Source organism: Macrosteles quadrilineatus, unplaced genomic scaffold (genome assembly GCF_028750875.1).
Source record: "Macrosteles quadrilineatus isolate MER2022 unplaced genomic scaffold, UCM_ALF_1.0 Scaffold_5__1_contigs__length_97177068, whole genome shotgun sequence".
Taxonomy (NCBI): domain Eukaryota; kingdom Metazoa; phylum Arthropoda; class Insecta; order Hemiptera; family Cicadellidae; genus Macrosteles; species Macrosteles quadrilineatus.
In genome coordinates, this window is record NW_026542598.1 from 66,177,636 (window position 1) to 66,194,290 (window position 16,655).

Genomic DNA, 16,655 nt, shown 5'->3' on the forward strand with positions numbered 1-16,655 from the left:
GCGGATTTCGCGGTTATTTCTAGGGAATGAGCTAGTTGTCAGTTTTTAACCAACATGGTCGTTGTTCTGTTGCTGGAAGAAGAGGAGGAGGAAGATTCCACGTTGTTGGAAGGTTTTGTTCGTATGGAACCACACCCGATGTATGATAAAATGAAAGATAATGGCTGCTTCAGGATTTTGATATCAAGCTATTTGATGGACAATGAAAGGAAAACTCATGTCAAATAGCACGGTAAACTACGAACTAAATCAATAAGTTTCTAATCTTTTTCCAAAGTAAATACATTTGACTCCATAACTGACAATTCACTCTCAATAAGCACAAAGCACAATAAAAGGAAAGATCATCAAAAACAGAAATTTAAACACGCTCTAGGCACAATTTAAATTTAAAACAGAATAGTTCAAAACAACTTGTCCGCTCGGGTGACTTGGGTCATTTCCAGTGTGCCACGCTCTGGACTCACGCCGGACAGATGGCGGGAAAACTCATGTCCGGCGTGATCGCTCGCGCTTGGAAACCGCACCCATATATAAAAGTACGGCTTCAATTTAAACTTGATTATGTGCTTGACCACTGTTAATTAATAGCCCATACAGCTAATGGCAACTAAGGGACCTACAGTTATTTATAGGAATCCAAACCACTTTTTTGCCTTGGTATATAGAGTCGGTCTAATTATCAAGATAGTAACTGGGGATAGTCATAGTACTCACTCGTGTGGACATTGATCCACACCAGAGAGTATCGCATCCACAGTGCATGCCTATAAATATCCACAATTCTCTTCTCCTATTTTACCAAATTATCCTTAAATAGTACTGGAAATGTACCACCACACCCAAGAATTTAGGTAACTGACGACAGTATAAAATAAAAATTACTTAGTTATGGCCAAATGGTTACCGAGAAAATCCAAAAAATCTGTAATGTTAAAATTTCCATGTTATTCTTATGGAGAATAAGTAAACTGTTGTAGTTTGCTTGTTTATGAACATATTTTGATCAACTTTGGAAAATGCATTTATTTCATATTAAACTATTACATTTTACAAAAAAATACCTTACTACCCATCCTGTTACAGCAAACCTAAATACTCGTTAAACTAATGTTATTTAAATGAGACATTTTAGTGTAAATCCAGTCAGGCAAATGGAAATTCGCTTAGTCTGCAGGTTTGCTGCGCCGGGGGTATGTTTATCTAATTTATCTTTTATTATGAACATATTAAATTTTTTTACTTATTTTCTTGATCATCTTCAAATAAACCTTTAATTTTGTTGATGTTTCCATGGCTTTATTTTATTAAAATTTTTTATTTGGCATCTCTAATAAATTTCTTGTTATCTGTCACAAATTCTATTGGAAAAAAGAATAGGTACTGTACTAATTTTAGTTTCAAAATATATTTATTAGAAGTGATGTCTGAGCAAAAGTTTAAAGAAGAACTAAACGAAGTAGAGGATGTGTATGCTGGCTCTGCTAAAACCAACAGCGCTAATGTAAATATATCAGAGGGAAACATTAAAATTCAAGCACATGTAACCAACACTTCAACTGAAAATCCTCAACCAGAACAAAATGTTAACTTTGCTCTTACTAAGTCTCAGGACAAACTTCATTGTTCAGGTAAAAAAAATAAAAAATCGTTCAAAAAAGAGGGTAGTTTTGACATTATTACAAAGTTGATTGTGGATTCGTTTATTTCTCAAGTAAAAGAAGATATAGGACCACAGAGTGACCAAAAACTTTACCAAATATATCCAAATCCCGATGAACTTTGTAATGAGTGCCGGTGGTTGGTAAAAGCTACTAAGTCTTCAGACTCGATGAAATCATCATCTGATGACGAGGAATTTGTGACAAAGTGGATAGAGTCAAGAAAATGTCTAAAAAGTTGTAAAGAAAATACAACAACTGGGAAAGATTCTCAAGAGTCAGAATATAGCAAAGAAGACATCACAAGACTATTGGCTGAGGTTCATTCAAGTTTATTAGAATGCAACATCCTGTTAACAACGCAGAAGCTGCAGAGCGAAATGCGGAAATCTGAAACTGCAAAAAATGAAGAAAATTTGACTAGTGAGACATCTCTAAATGAGGAATGGTTTGATGAAATCCAAGAAGGAAATGACCCAAAAGATGTATCCTCCAAGTTAGGCTTCATACTTGAGCGTTTTGTCTCCAAGTACCTAAAGTGCTGCGTCAAGTAGTCAATACTATTTAAAACTAAAGTTTGCTAAGAAACATGTACAAATTCTAAACAATGATGATGAAAAAGTGAACTGGTGTTCTACTCATTAGCTTACACTATATTAATTGTCATGGTGACATGAAATTGAATGTCAAAGTTCTTATCAAAGCACCTAAAAAAAGTGTATACATATTAGTATGAAATAAATATAATAAGACTTGAATCTCAGTTTTGCTATTTGCTAATACCATAGACAAAAAGAACTAAATATATACCGTCAGCTGTGCTGTTGTTACCATAGGTTCTGACTTACATTGCTGGGAGCGCCATGTAGTTATGGTGTATGCCCTTCGTAACTAAATGGCGCTCCCAGTGGTCTGCGCCTGCGCCAGAACCTATGGTAACCATGGTAACCGCAGCACTGCTGACAGTCTATATTTAATTCTTGTTGTCTATGCTAATACAGTCATCTTTAACTTATAACTATGAATAAAAGACTTTTTTCTATACTTGAAAACTAAACAAATCCACAACCAACTTTGTTAAAAAAATCTAAATTTTAGTGAAAACCACATAATGACCACTACCCAACTAGGTATGATACTATTTTATCCATATGCCAATCCACACTCCACAGACTTACCAGTACCTAAGTTACTTAATTTATGAAAATCTGCCACAATATATTGGGGGAAATGTTTGCGAACTGGTTCAAGCAATCTATTCAATTACAGTTCTTTGGAAAGAAAATTTTTATTTACTACTGAATATAAAGAGAAGAATTACATGAATTATAATACTGCAGATGATTTCTTAGTTATCATGTTTTTTAGCGAATTCTGTAAAATAATATGGGCCTTAAGAATTTTGCTTTGTAAGTTAATTATTTTTGTAAATTTTGACACATTTTTCCTGGTTATACTCAGCTATTCAAACTATAATCTTTGAGTAGAATACGATAGCAACGGCTAAACTCTCTTTCCGCTGAAACTGTGAGCTGAATCAATTTCCAAAATTGTCAACCACTTCCCGATGTAGACCTTGTAAAATTCTCATGTTGCCGGAGCAGGGTGGGCATTTTGTTCATACACTGGCCAAATTGAAATGCCCAGAAATGGGTTGTGAGTAAACTGATATCGAGGTTAAAAACTATTCTTGTATTTCTTGGAACATCGGCATTTGAGTAAAACCGTTTGCTCACAATGCATTCTGGGTATTTAGTCAATGTCAAAATAAAATGCCAACTCTCGACGTGAGTCACTATGTCCACATCGGGAAATGGGTAATCATTTTGGACATTACAGTATCCAAGTGTTAAATGTATAAATGGGATGTTCTCATTGATGTAATGATAGTAAAACACAAGTACAGTAATAGATCAACTGAGTGATTAAAACACTCATGGGACATCAAGCAAGATGTGATAGCTAGATGATTCGGCAAAGATATGTTTGGATCCATTCAATGTTGTAAAAGGCAATACACTCATTGTCTTTTTGTTGTACTGTGTTTGTATGTAATTATAACTAATATCTCTCCAGTATTATCATCATCAGATTATGACGAAAGAATCCCATTTAAGTTTGCTGTGGAACCAACACTCCCTGGTGCAATAGTTTTTAATGTGGGTGAGTAGATATTTTTAGCAATTGATAACTGTTAATTGATTTATTATAAACCCATTTTTAAAACTTAAAGGTTTACGATAAGGGTTACTGGTACGGTACTACTATGTTCCTCATGAAACGTGTAAGTGGGCAGATTGGGAATCTGAATATTCACAAATTTTTAATAGGTACATCACATTATTATTGACAACAGTGGCAGGAACACAAACACTACTGTATTTGTTTGTATTTTTTAATAACATTCTGTAAGAGTAGAACATCGTTAATGAACTAAACGTTTAAAGCTAAGCTTATGATAGTATTTTACAAGATAAACTTTTGGCAAAAAATGGAACGATGTGGAATACTGTACCTACAAAACTAATTAGAATGGCAAAAGTTACTTTGAAATACTCCAAATGTAAGGTTAGAGTAGAAAATAAATACTCACCCCTGTAAGGACGGGCGTGAGACAAGGAGACAGTCTCTCACCATTGCTCTTTAATCTAGCTCTGGAAGGAGCATTAAAAGAAATAAGAGATAGAAAATCTAGGTATAATGGAACAATGGAACTATAATATGAGCACTGGCATTTGCAGATGATGTTGTGTTAGTAACGGAAGACAGAGATGAACTGATGCAGATACGTATTCCAATAGGCAGAACTCGTTCAATAGGATTAGAAATAATCATCGAAAAGACTAAGTTGGTATATTTTTGGCCAGGGAAACAATGGTAGAGAAACTTTTGAAGTATTAAACCATAAATTCAAACAAGTTGAAGAGTTCAAATACCTGGGTTCAATAGTAAATTCAAAAAGTAATGAATTAATAAGTATAAAATAGAATACATGTTGCAAATAGAAGCATGTATGCATTAAAAAAACATTTTTAAATCAAAATTACTGCCATATAAAACAAAATTAAGAGTAGACAAGACTATTATAAGACCAATCCTGCTTTATGGAGCAGAGTCAGAGAAATAGGTTATGGACAAATAAACAGAAAAGAATTTGGTTTCATTTGAAAACACAGAGTTTTGAGAAAAATATTTGGACGTGTTAGATAGGGAGAAGGATGGAGAATTATAGGCACAACCAAGAAATAAGGGATATTTACCATTCCCCAGACATAGCAAAGAGCAGAAGAATAAGGTGGGCTGGCCATGTATTAGGAGGGAAGATGGCAGACTAATAAAATAAGTTTGGAGACAGAACCCAGCAGGAAGAAGATTCCTAGGAAGACCCAAGAATCGATGGAAGGACCAGGTGGAGAAAGATTTGCAAAAATTGAGAACAAGGAAAGAAGATTCAGAGAACAGGGAGAGATAGAGGCAACTTGTTGGCTAGGCCAAATACTACCTAGGGTACCTATCCATGGCCATGGGAGTAATTAAGTAAGTAAAGGTTTAAAATGTTTTAAAAGTGTTTATATAATTTATGAACAGGACGGGAGGGTTTCATTTTCTTATTCTAACCTAATCAAATTTTCTAGTTAACTAGAGAACCCGTGCGGCTCAATGAGCCGCATAGTATGAAACATAACGTAACGGAAAAAGTTATGCTTAAATTTGAGTAATTCTAGTTACATCTTAGCATTGATTGAAAACTTGTTAGAAACTAATTTTAAATATCTCTATTTTCGTAGTCAAGTTTCACCTAACATTTTTCAGTTCACAGTTTTAACTGATAACTTCTAATGAATGCTAAACGCTCTGCTTCAATTCGAGGTAACATGCTGCAACAAAGTTTTTCCAGCATTGAGAATTGAAGAAAACTGTTGCTTTACTGATAACCTGTATTAAGTAATTTAAGTTGGGCCATTTTGTTTCTTTGATTTGAGACATCCTCCTAAACCAACGAATTGTATCCGTAGAGAATCCTGAAAAGTGCAATGATATCAACCATTCCATGAATGCTCCATTTTTTACCCACAAACTCTGGGTTACTAACTGGACAGCCATAATCTGCTTTGAATTAGCTAAAGCAGCAACACCATTGAAAGTTGGTTGACGTATTTTAATGTGTTATCTGTCAGTCACAGTATATGATGCCCCGCATCTGAACATTCTCACGTTGTTCAGTGTAGTTTCTCAGTGTCAGAAGTAAACATTTCTTGCATGCATTCATTTGATCTGACATTAGGTTTACTTTACCACCGTGACAATACTATGTGCTTCGTATATTATTTCACTTCCAAAGTAAGTTGCATAGTAGAAATGGCAAATATTATTCGAATGTGTATCTGGATGGCGTTAGACCAGGCCTCTCTTTTCTACTCTCCTCATACGTATAAGATATCTTATTATTAATTTCCACCACCTCCCGTTTTCAATATTTCTTCTTTGAACTCGAGGCATTATCTGTTCTTCCAACAAAACTGATTAACTGTTAACTTGGCCTTAACCTACAGTATATTACAAACATTTATTTACTTACAAAAAGCTAATGAGTTTCTTTTTATTAACAGCTGTTTTTTGTTTTTAAATTTGTTCCATGTTTTTCTTATGGGGAAAAACCCGACCTTTGAGAGGGTCTCACGCCCTTAAGAGTAGGAATTTTAAAATTCTAAAACCTTATTGCAAAATTACATATTGAGACGAATCTTTTGACACCATAAACGTTGAAATTGGTCCACAAATAAGGGAGGAGTTGCGTTAACAAAAAACTGCTTCACGTATTATATATATAGATATTGAAACGTACCTTGTAATTTTTTAAACAAAGAATTTTAATATTATAATAAGTAATAGTACGAATTGAACATGGAAACACAATAAACATTTGCTATTTAAATTAATAAAACACCCCATCTTCAAACTCTCTAAGGCTCCTCCACTTCTTTCTTGTCCTCCTTAGACACATGCTGCTAACAACAAACACACACACATGCTGGCCCTTAATGTCGCAAAGATGGTTTTTACCCTTATCCAGTTCATCACTAAACTGTAAGGTTTCTTCCATTTTTCTGTTAGGCGTTCTGCTATTGTTCTGAGTAAGGTCTGAAACTCTTTGCCCAGCATTCCGTCCACAGACGTGACTAGTGGGGTGAAAGAAGCATTTCATGTTTCTGTTATTATTAAGTATATTAAATAAATGTATGTGTCATATTGATTTTATAACATTATTATTTTATTTAGTGTGCCTTTTTAAAGATTTTAATGATTGTACATTTTTCAATAGATGAAGTCATATGGCCTTTCAAAGTAGACAAAGTGATGACACCACCACTGTCAATCAATGGAAGGTAAAGCTCGACATTACATATTTACTAATATCTAGTTTAAAAACTGAATATGATAATTCTGAACCCAGTAGGATTTTATTGCCTTGTTTTGTTTCTGATTCAAAACCTACTTCAGATAAATAAAATTGCCCGAAGTCTCCGTAATTAGTTATACTTACTAATTCCACTTCCTTACTTATATTAATGAGTTCTTATAAAAATATTTAAAATGGATAGCCATTTAAAATATTCAAATAGGAATAACTATACTATACTATACTATACTATACTATACCCAAAACTATACTAAACCCTTGGGTAAAGTCCAATACTGTTTCACTGTACGGTATTAAAAATTTTTTTTCAAATCCAATAATCCAATTAACACAAGTTTTTAAAAGTCCAATCGAATAATATATAACATATTATTCAATATCAACGCCATTATGAATTTTAAAAACTCTGTAGAAAAATACTATTTCACTGAATCTCTTGAAAAAAAAAAAACATAAAGCTGCATAGCATCCATTACTGTTTTTTGTATAGGTACAGTAGCACAGTAGTCAACGATTTTAAGCATTATATTCATGCAATTTGGTGTCTACATAATTTAAATACGGTATATATAGGGTAGGCAGTGAATTAGGAGGTATTTGCAATGGTCAGTTTACGGTACTAAATAATGCTCACTTTTAAGGAACAAGGATGAAATTAAGGATCGTATGGGTAAAGTATATGCACTGTACAATGATACGAGACCAGTTCTGAGCGATCTGTTTGACAAATGGTACCCTGTGGGGGGTTTGGTCATCAGTACTGATCCTGAGAAGATTGAAACTATCATGAACCTCTACGACATTGATAGATTCTTCAGGTTTTTTGAAGTCTTTCCCAAAACCCCAGGGTGCAAAGTGAAGCACTTGAAGAGGTAATGTTTTTGTTGTTACTCATTAAAATTAATGACATTTAAATAGGAAATAAATCTGATAATTTTAAGGGAATAATTCAGTGCCGGATTTAGGGTACTTGCGGCCCTAGGCCAAATTACTTGAGCGGCCCTCCCTCTGTGGTGGAAATTCCTTGCGATCGCGGAAGTAATAGTGAATATCTCCTATGCATCAAGGAGATATCATCATCAACACCCGTGATCGTGGATGAAATCGTAGACATCTTTCTTAAACCAAGTCAAAGCCATCATAGGTATCCGTGACCGCGGCAAAATCGTAAACATCCCCCGTGGGCTGCAACAAAGGGACATCATCCTCAGCACTCGCAACCGCGGCGAAATCGTCATCATATTCTGTGAGCTTTGACCTTGAGGACATCATTACCGTCACCCGCAACCGCAGTAAAATCGTGAACATCTCCCGCGGTCCGCAATCACGGGGACATCATCATCGACACTCGCGACCATGGCAAAATCGTAAACACCACCCGCGAAGCAGCAGTCACGGGGACATCATCATCGACACTTACGAATGCGGCAAAGTCGTATTGAAAACATCTCTTGAAAACTGAGATCATGAGGACATCATCATTGTTACCCGCGGCCGTGCCAAAACGTAAACATCCCACTCGGGATTGACACCTTTAGCCGCGGCGAAATCGTTAACATCTCCCGTGAGCCGCAATCACGGGGACATCATCATCAACGTTTAAAGTTTCTGTATCCATGATTTAAATTTTGTTTTGTTGTATATTGATGTAATTGTTAAAATATATGTGTTATATTTATGATAGGTTAAGTGTAAGAAAGGTCCATGTGGCCCTAACTTTTACAATAAATAATAATAATAAATCTTTATTGTCGTTTAGTAATATAAACATTACAATAGACAAGGTCAACATGTTTTGTTACATATGTTATATAAAATATTAAATATTCTACAGAAAATGTTAAATAAAGTTAAAAGAATCGACACTCGTGACAGCGGCTAATTCTTGAACGTCTCCCGCGGTCTTCGATCATGAGGACACATTACCGTCACCCTCGGCCACGGCTAAATCGTGAAAGTCTCCCGCGGGCCGCAATCACGGGGAAATCATCATTGACAACTCGCGACAGCGGCTAATTCTTGAACGTCTCCCGTAGGCTGCGATCATGAGGACACATCACCGTCACCCGCGGCCCGTGAACGTTTCCCGCGGGCCGCAATCACGGGGAAATCATCATTGACAACTCGCGACAGCGGCTAATTCTTGAACGTCTCCCGTGGGCTGCGATCATGAGGACACATCACCGTCACCCGCGGCCCGTGAACGTTTCCCGCGGGCTGCAATCACTGGGACATCATCACCGTCACCCGCGGCCACGGCAAAATTGTGATCATCTCCCTCGGTCCGCGGAGACATCATTATGGTCACCTGTGATTGCGGCAAATTTGTGGTTTAAATTAAATAATTTTTTTTATGAAAAAAATGTTTTTCTCAATCCTCTGCGGCCCCTTTTTGCTTGCGGCCCTAGGCCGGGGCCTAATCGGCCTAGTGGTAAATCCGGCACTGAATAATGTATTGGAATTCCTGGGGTGTTTGGAAATTCGCGTAGTCTGCAGGTTTGCTGTGGCGGTGTATTAATCTGTTGCATGACTAATAATAGGAATATAATAATCAAATTTACCTTTCATCAGTATTAGATAAATTTACACTTAAACTGTAAATATTCACAGTAAATATATAAAAGATGTTGCAGTGTTGTTTGGTTTCGACCAACACGTCAAATGCTAATGAAGAATTCTCTCTAATATCCAGAAGAGTAAAGCTGAAAGTGTAAAACTTGCGCTAGATAAGAGAGAAACGTTAAATAATTGTTAAAAAGTTACAAAACTTCTACTCACTTATATAGGTAATTAAAAATATAGGTAAACCCTTATTTTTTCAGATCAATACCATTTTTATCCTATAAAGTTGATTTCTGATTTATTATGTCAATGTTTGTCGTAGTTACAGTTAAATCCCTTGGTCTTCTGTTTGAATTTTATATCTAACATGCTTGACAACTAGAACAATTTTATTGTGATTAAATCCAAATAAATCAGGGGGGAAATTAATATTACTGAACAAATATTACTGATTGTTACAGTTTAGCAACTACTGGAGTAGAGAAATATTATATTACAGTAAGTTTAAATTTAAGATAAAGCTTTAATTTACAAATATAAGTTTTGTGAAAACTTTTAACAGGAAATATAACACCAACAATATTTTAAACCATCAATATACTTATGATTTGCAGAATGAGTGAACGACTTCAAGTGGACCTGAATGAAATACTATATTTTGACTCAGATGAAGATCAGCTGGATGAGGTGAAGTCACTGGATATTACTATAATCAGAGTTTCTCCCAAGCTCGGCTTGACATATGATGTCATGCAACATGGTCTGCAAGAGTACTTAGTGACTCATAATGTCTCTAGACCCTACAGAGGTATTGAGCTGTTCACCATGTCTCCTCCAGATATGCCTGTAAACAGCTGAGGGTGGATAATTAACATCAAAAACTGCTGTTATCCTATGCTGTGGGCCACGACAATCAGCTGTTCACAAAGAAAATAACTACATGAACTGTTGGCATCCACATGGTCTAGAGTCATCTTGTGTTTTATGTAATCACTACAAAAGATTAAATAACATAAATTAAATAAACTGGAGGAAAACTAGTGATTTGATTTCAACTAGTGAGCAATAAAGAATTTTAAAATTCAATTCAATTCTTTGCTTAAGCTAATTTATAATGAATACCTTGACTCTCTCTATATGGTGACTCATTTAGAGGCTACAATTTAAAATTAAATAATACATTGCAGTTTATTCACTTGGTACGTTATTATTTAGACAAATTTGATAGAAACTGTCATTGAAAGTTAATTATACCTGTGAAATGACCGCCACGTGCAGCACTACAGAACCGAGAACTTTTGAGAAAAGTTTCTATCACTTTCTTGTTCAATTAATGCGATATTTGATGGATATCTCTGTGAATCTCATCCTTCATCTCCAGAATTAAATTCCGGTTTTTTGTGTAGACTTTCTTCATCAATGAACCCAAGGTGTGACCCAGTTGTGTGGTGTAACATTTTCTTGCTGACCAATGTTAATAACTGAAATAAAAGTAAAGAAAATCAGAAAAGTGTCGGAAATTTTGTTTATTATTATTTATGTTGTGATTTATTCTAAAGCAATTCCATTGTGTTCAAAATAAGTTGTAAAACGCAAAATATCTTAAGAGAGTGGTACCAATGGACAATGGTAGTAATCTTAACAATTTAAAACATTTGAAAAGTGGCTAAAATTGTAGTGATAGCTACATGTCATTGTGGCTGTAATTGTGACTAACTACATTTGAAAGCAGCTTCCCTAACACTGCTAATAGAGAATATATCTGACATGTTTAACTGTTGAAGTGTTGTTAAACCACTATATAACCATCTATTAACCTTTTTATAATTTACACAAATCAAAGTCAAGGACGTAAGTTTGTTGAAATAATTACTTTAAGTATACTTCAAAATAATTAATTATTCTACACTTTACGGCTGGATCCAAAAATAGAACATTTAATTCAAAATAGTTTGTAAGCATTGATACGAGATAAGATAGTGAACATTGTAGAAATTAACTCAAGCCAACTTATTTAAATTGGCTGCTCAATGTAATTCAAGTGTAAGTTTAAAAAAATGGGTGATTAGATAGAAAATAATTTTTATTTTATTTGGGAATGAGTTTATAAATTTTGACAATATACAGGTAGTTGTACAGGTATACATTGTGTGAATTTTGTAGTATAAAATGGAGCATATTTTTGAAACAAAAACACTTTACATAATGTTAATCTTGTGTTTAAGTAGACTTATAGTTTCTGTAAGATCAGAAACAGTTGAAGAAATGTCTGGGCCAAAAAGACATAAAGGTATCTTCCGTAAACAGTCAACAAATAAAACAATACCGTACAGTGAACATCCAGGAAAGGAGCTCATCATCTTTGATGTCGGTGAGTATGTTTAGTATAGAAATAGTATATTCCTTCACTAGAATCTAACGTGACTGATTTTTACAGACATGCTTTTACAGACATGTCAGCTGTGCTGCAGTTACCATAGGTTCTGGCGCACACCGCTGGGAGCGCCATGTAGTTACGGCGTACACGCTACGTAACTACACGTCGCTCCAAGCGGTGTCAGTGTGTATCAGAACCTATGGTAACCGCAGCACGGCTGACACTCTGTATTTAATTCTTTTTGTCTATGATGATATTAAATAGTATACAAAGTCATAAGGTTTACCAACAGGGTGCAGCACTATCATTTTTTTTTGCATTTATGACAACAGCTAATTTGAACCAAATATTAACAAAATCTGTGGTACACAATGAGAACTTTTTTCTATGGTTTAAGTACAGTGGTAGAACATTATGGCTATGGTAGATGTGCTATACTATAGCATACCGTATAAATTAAAAGAACCAAATTTTCTTAAACTGTGTCCTCTCCCATAACTGCAATAAGCATTTTATACTCATATGCCAACCTCGTACGAAGGACAGGTACTCTGCTACTTTAGAATATGATTAAAATTAAATATGATTATGATTAATCAGCCCAACTTAAAATACACTTTAGCTATTAACTGCAATATTATTTATGTTATAGATGATACACTTTGGCCATTTAAGGTAGATAAGGATCCAAGATTCAATGACCCTTTTACAATAAAAAGGTAAGGTGTATAGCATAGTTTGTATTATGGCAGGTGAGAAATTAATGTGAAACATGATGATTTGTCTAATTTAAAACAATTTTTTTTTGCCCAAAATATAACTTTTATTTTACCAGTGCTAAAGTAACCGATACTTTGTAGTTAGTGACTACACAACTATTATACCGGTCTGCGGTTTGATGTCTGTGATACAAGATCAGGAGACAGGTTCCATTACACAGAAAACAAAAACTCATGGTTAGCGGTATTGGAAAACAAGCCTCCAAAACAGAAAGCCCATTCTCTAACCACTGAAACAGTTATGTTCCTGCTGATAAATTAAAATAAACCCTTTAAAATCTGCTTTGTACATCTTTCTCAGCTATTTTAAAACTAAGAATATTCATTACCCTTTCCCTGATTTACAGCGGAGAGAATAATACGGCGATTGTTAATGGCCACAAGATAGAGGCATACCCTGAGGTTCAAGAGACCCTGCTAGAATTGATAGAGAAGGGTTATGTGTTGGCAGCCGTAGCTTTGAGCAACAGCACTGACAAGGTGATGGCGCTGATGAACGCACTGGACCTCACCCAACACTTCAAGTACATGGAGATGGCAGAGGGACCGGACAAGATGAGTTTGATAACAGAGTAAGTTCCTCCATATGAGTCTGGCAACAGAGTAAGTTACAAAATGGTCTGAACATGGTGATTAGTAAGATCCAGCATTATTTGATTTGAGTCTAGTAACAGAGTACCGGTAAGTCATACAATGGTCTGAGCAATTGTAACTGTCTGACCCTATTATTATAGAATGTTCCACCATTTTCTGTCACTAATAAAAATACCCCCGCCGCAGCAAACCTGCAGACTAAGCGAATTTCAACTCGTCCTATTTCATTTTTGCTCAAATATTTCCATAATTAAGACATATTTTTATCCCCTATTTAAATAACATTAGATTTAACGAGTGCTTAGGTTTGCTGCTACGGGAAAGGTAAAAAGTGTTTTTTGACTATATGTCAATAGTATAGGATGAAATAAATAAATTTGCCAAATTTTATCAATATATATCCATAAACAAGTAAACTACAACAATTTTCATTTTCTCCATAAGAATAACATGGGAATTTTAAATTACACTATTTTTTAATTTTCTCCGTGACCGTTAGGCATACAACAGCGCTTCAATATACTAAATTATTTATTTTTTTAAACTCTACAAAACGGTTTAAAAAGAAATTGCAAAATTTTTTATTTTTAGGGTCAAAAATGGGAAAACCCCATTTTTACCCCATAATACCCCCGTAAACCCCCGTTCCCATAGTCCGATCATGCTGGTTCGCGAACTCGTTCGAATAAACGTAGGTTTACACGTTTATACCAAATTTCATTGAAATCGGATCATTTTTGCTCGAGTTATCGCGCTAACGGACACATATATCCTACTAATATTATAAATGAGAAAGTTTAGATGTATGGATGTATGGATGTATGGATGTATGTTTGTGACAAGTGAACGCGAAAAATACTGGTCGGATTGGGCTGAAATTTGGCATGATGATAGCTCACATTCCCGGTTAACATATAGGCATATTCTTATTTCAAAAATCCTTTCGGGCTCCGCCCCAGTGGCTCTGGAGTTTCCCATGTTAACCTTATGAGAAATGGAATTATTGAATATTAACAGCTGTTTCAATTAAACAAGTTGGTTCTGTTCTATGATGTTCAATAGCATTAAAGTTACAAGGATTACCAACAGGGTGCAGCACTATTATTTCTTTTACATTTATGACAACAGCTAATTTGCAACCAAAAGGTGAGTGAGCGTAGCGAACGAACTTCAACCTGGAGGCGAGTAAGCGTAGCGAACGAGCTAACCTGAAGGCAAGTGAGCGCAGCGAACGAGCTCCAACCTAAAGGTGAGTGAGCGTAGCGAACGAGCTCCAACCTAAAGGTGAGTGAGCGTAGCGAACGAGCTCCAACCTAAAGGTGAGTGAGCGTAGCGAACAAACTTCAACCAGGACGTGATTGAGCCATGCGAACGAGATAATCTTGAAAATTAAGAAGTTAAACGGGGCAAAGCCCGCGGGTTACAGCTAGTAAATATATATATATATATGAATTTGAACGATTAGTGTTTTTGGCCTCTGGGGACATCAAAATGAAAAAGTAAATCGGTCCCGCGCCCAGGTCTTACCATGAGACCGTCGGTAATAACTACTTCCCTATAGGGAAATTCGCTAAAAAGTAAGATCCAAGATTGTCCAAAGTCTGCAAACAGAGTAGGTTCTAAAATGGTCAGAGTTATTATTGCAGTTTTTAAGAAGACCTCAGTTCCTCCTAGTTATACAACAAAAAAGTGTTAAATGTGTCATATTTAAGAATCACATAAAATTTTCTGCTCGGTAGTCAAGTTTACGCTGCATGATTAATATGCTTTAACGTGAACACATGTTTTTGCTGAGTTTAGGACAACCACTGTTTAGCCTGGCATCTGACGGTCAACAACAATGCAAAATTTACTCCTGCCAACTCTTAAATGTATATGTCAAATTTTAGGTTTTAGAATTCAGTTAAAAAAAATGTGAAAGTACTTTCTTGGGTCAAACTGAATGTTTATCATCGAAACCTGTGTCTTACAGCAGTAAGTTTATTATTTCTTATTTTTAGGATATGTAAGAGAAGTGAGATTCCACTAGAGGATGTGTTGTATTTTGAAAAAGACTGTGGACCAGAGAATTGTATGGATATGATTTGGAAACATGTAATAATTTATTGTCTAAAAGATGGGTTGAACAAAGAAACTGCAAGGAAAGGTCTTGTAGTGTATAACATTAGACCAAGGAAAGAAGCCAAACATGGACCTCAGAAAGTTGAAGTGGTTGAGAAAACTAACAAAAACAAATGTCGTCCAGCTTACGAAAAAGACGGAACTGAAATAGAAGGGTGGGACTACAATGCAACGAAGATTGACTACTCGTGACCATTACAAACATCTCCTTTAAAAACTTCAACAATATATAGTCTTACTGGTAACTAATGTGTTTACAAAAGTTGTTTTTAAAAAGCAACGTTTTCATACAAATCACCTACATGTTTACGTTCTAGGATTCAAGAAAATTCAGGAATTAAAACAAAAAATATCATGTTCATTTTGTGCAAATATGATAGAGAAGATATTCATTTTATGTTGGATGAAGGAGTATTCACCCTTCCTATTGGCTTAACAGGAGTCAGCTATCAGCTTATGTGTGATGCATTATATGTATTTCAAACAAGAAAAATTTATGCTGAAATAAGTGATGATAAGCTGCCGACAACTACAGAATCAAAAGTACAAAGAAAACTCAGGAGGAAGAAGGAAAAACTAGAGAGACGAGCGTTAAAGAAACATGACAAATCTTACACATAGGCTGTGTGTCTTATGCCTAAGCATTAACAAGGTTTTTTTGCTATTTAGCTGTGATAAAATATTGTAAATACTGTCATAAATAAATGTATTACAACATTGAGTTATTACAGAACATTGAAACATTACAATTCATCGTACAAATCTCTTGTGTGAAAAAAAAATTTAAAAGAATCTATCTTATTTCCAAAATTTTACCCATAATTCGCTCATGGGTGCCAGAACCTGGAAATCATAAGTTAAATCCATACTGTATAGAAATATTATTTCCTCCTTTATCCTTTGTAAGTGGGCATTTTGAAAACAAAATGTTGTGCAACATTAATTTAATCTTTTTGGTTTGATATATTTCTCTATGCAGACACGTGGTTTATAAGGTTTAACAATGATCACATGTACAAACCTAATGGATGCAGTAGCTAGTTTAATGGTGTTCTGATTCCTAAACGCCACTTAGTTTACGGTAACTAAATATAGCATATCTGGTGTTTTCCTCTTTTATCTCTCCGAATATTGTACAG

General features: G+C 35.1%; 2 protein-coding genes across 4 annotated transcripts; both read left to right on the top strand.

The window, feature by feature from the left end:
* Positions 1 to 3,582: 3,582 nt before the first annotated feature.
* LOC128993954 (uncharacterized) lies at positions 3,583 to 10,736 on the top strand. 2 transcript variants are annotated; one of them, XM_054418098.1, is made up of 4 exons: positions 3,583 to 3,820; positions 6,985 to 7,048; positions 7,725 to 7,955; positions 10,260 to 10,736. In XM_054418098.1, the coding sequence occupies exons 2-4, from the start codon at positions 7,020 to 7,022 to the stop codon at positions 10,501 to 10,503; spliced, it is 504 nt and encodes a 167-aa protein (XP_054274073.1). In that variant the 5' UTR covers positions 3,583 to 3,820; positions 6,985 to 7,019; the 3' UTR covers positions 10,504 to 10,736. The 2 variants fall into 2 exon arrangements, with proteins under 2 accessions (XP_054274073.1, XP_054274072.1); XM_054418097.1 differs by having other exon boundaries at positions 3,585 to 3,824.
* A 1,049-nt stretch (positions 10,737 to 11,785) lies between these two features.
* Positions 11,786 to 16,636, top strand: LOC128993951 (magnesium-dependent phosphatase 1-like). Of its 2 annotated transcripts, none has more exons than XM_054418094.1 (4): positions 11,786 to 12,016; positions 12,675 to 12,741; positions 13,149 to 13,373; positions 15,396 to 16,636. In XM_054418094.1, exons 1-4 carry the CDS (start codon positions 11,815 to 11,817, stop codon positions 15,706 to 15,708), a joined length of 807 nt encoding a protein of 268 aa, XP_054274069.1. In that variant the 5' UTR covers positions 11,786 to 11,814; the 3' UTR covers positions 15,709 to 16,636. The 2 variants fall into 2 exon arrangements, with proteins under 2 accessions (XP_054274069.1, XP_054274070.1); XM_054418095.1 differs by having other exon boundaries at positions 15,834 to 16,636.
* The last annotated feature ends 19 nt before the right edge of the window (positions 16,637 to 16,655 follow it).

Coding starts and splice junctions, on each gene's coding strand:
- LOC128993951 (XM_054418094.1), top strand. CDS start 11,815: ATGGAGCATATTTTTGAAACAAAAACACTTTACATAATGTTAATCTTG. Junction 12,742..13,148: donor GACCCTTTTACAATAAAAAG/GTAAGGTGTATA, acceptor CCTGATTTACAG/CGGAGAGAATAATACGGCGA. Junction 13,374..15,395: donor AAGATGAGTTTGATAACAGA/GTAAGTTCCTCC, acceptor TCTTATTTTTAG/GATATGTAAGAGAAGTGAGA.
- LOC128993954 (XM_054418097.1), top strand. CDS start 3,644: ATGTTTGGATCCATTCAATGTTGTAAAAGGCAATACACTCATTGTCTT. Junction 7,049..7,724: donor CCACTGTCAATCAATGGAAG/GTAAAGCTCGAC, acceptor CTCACTTTTAAG/GAACAAGGATGAAATTAAGG. Junction 7,956..10,259: donor AAAGTGAAGCACTTGAAGAG/GTAATGTTTTTG, acceptor TATGATTTGCAG/AATGAGTGAACGACTTCAAG.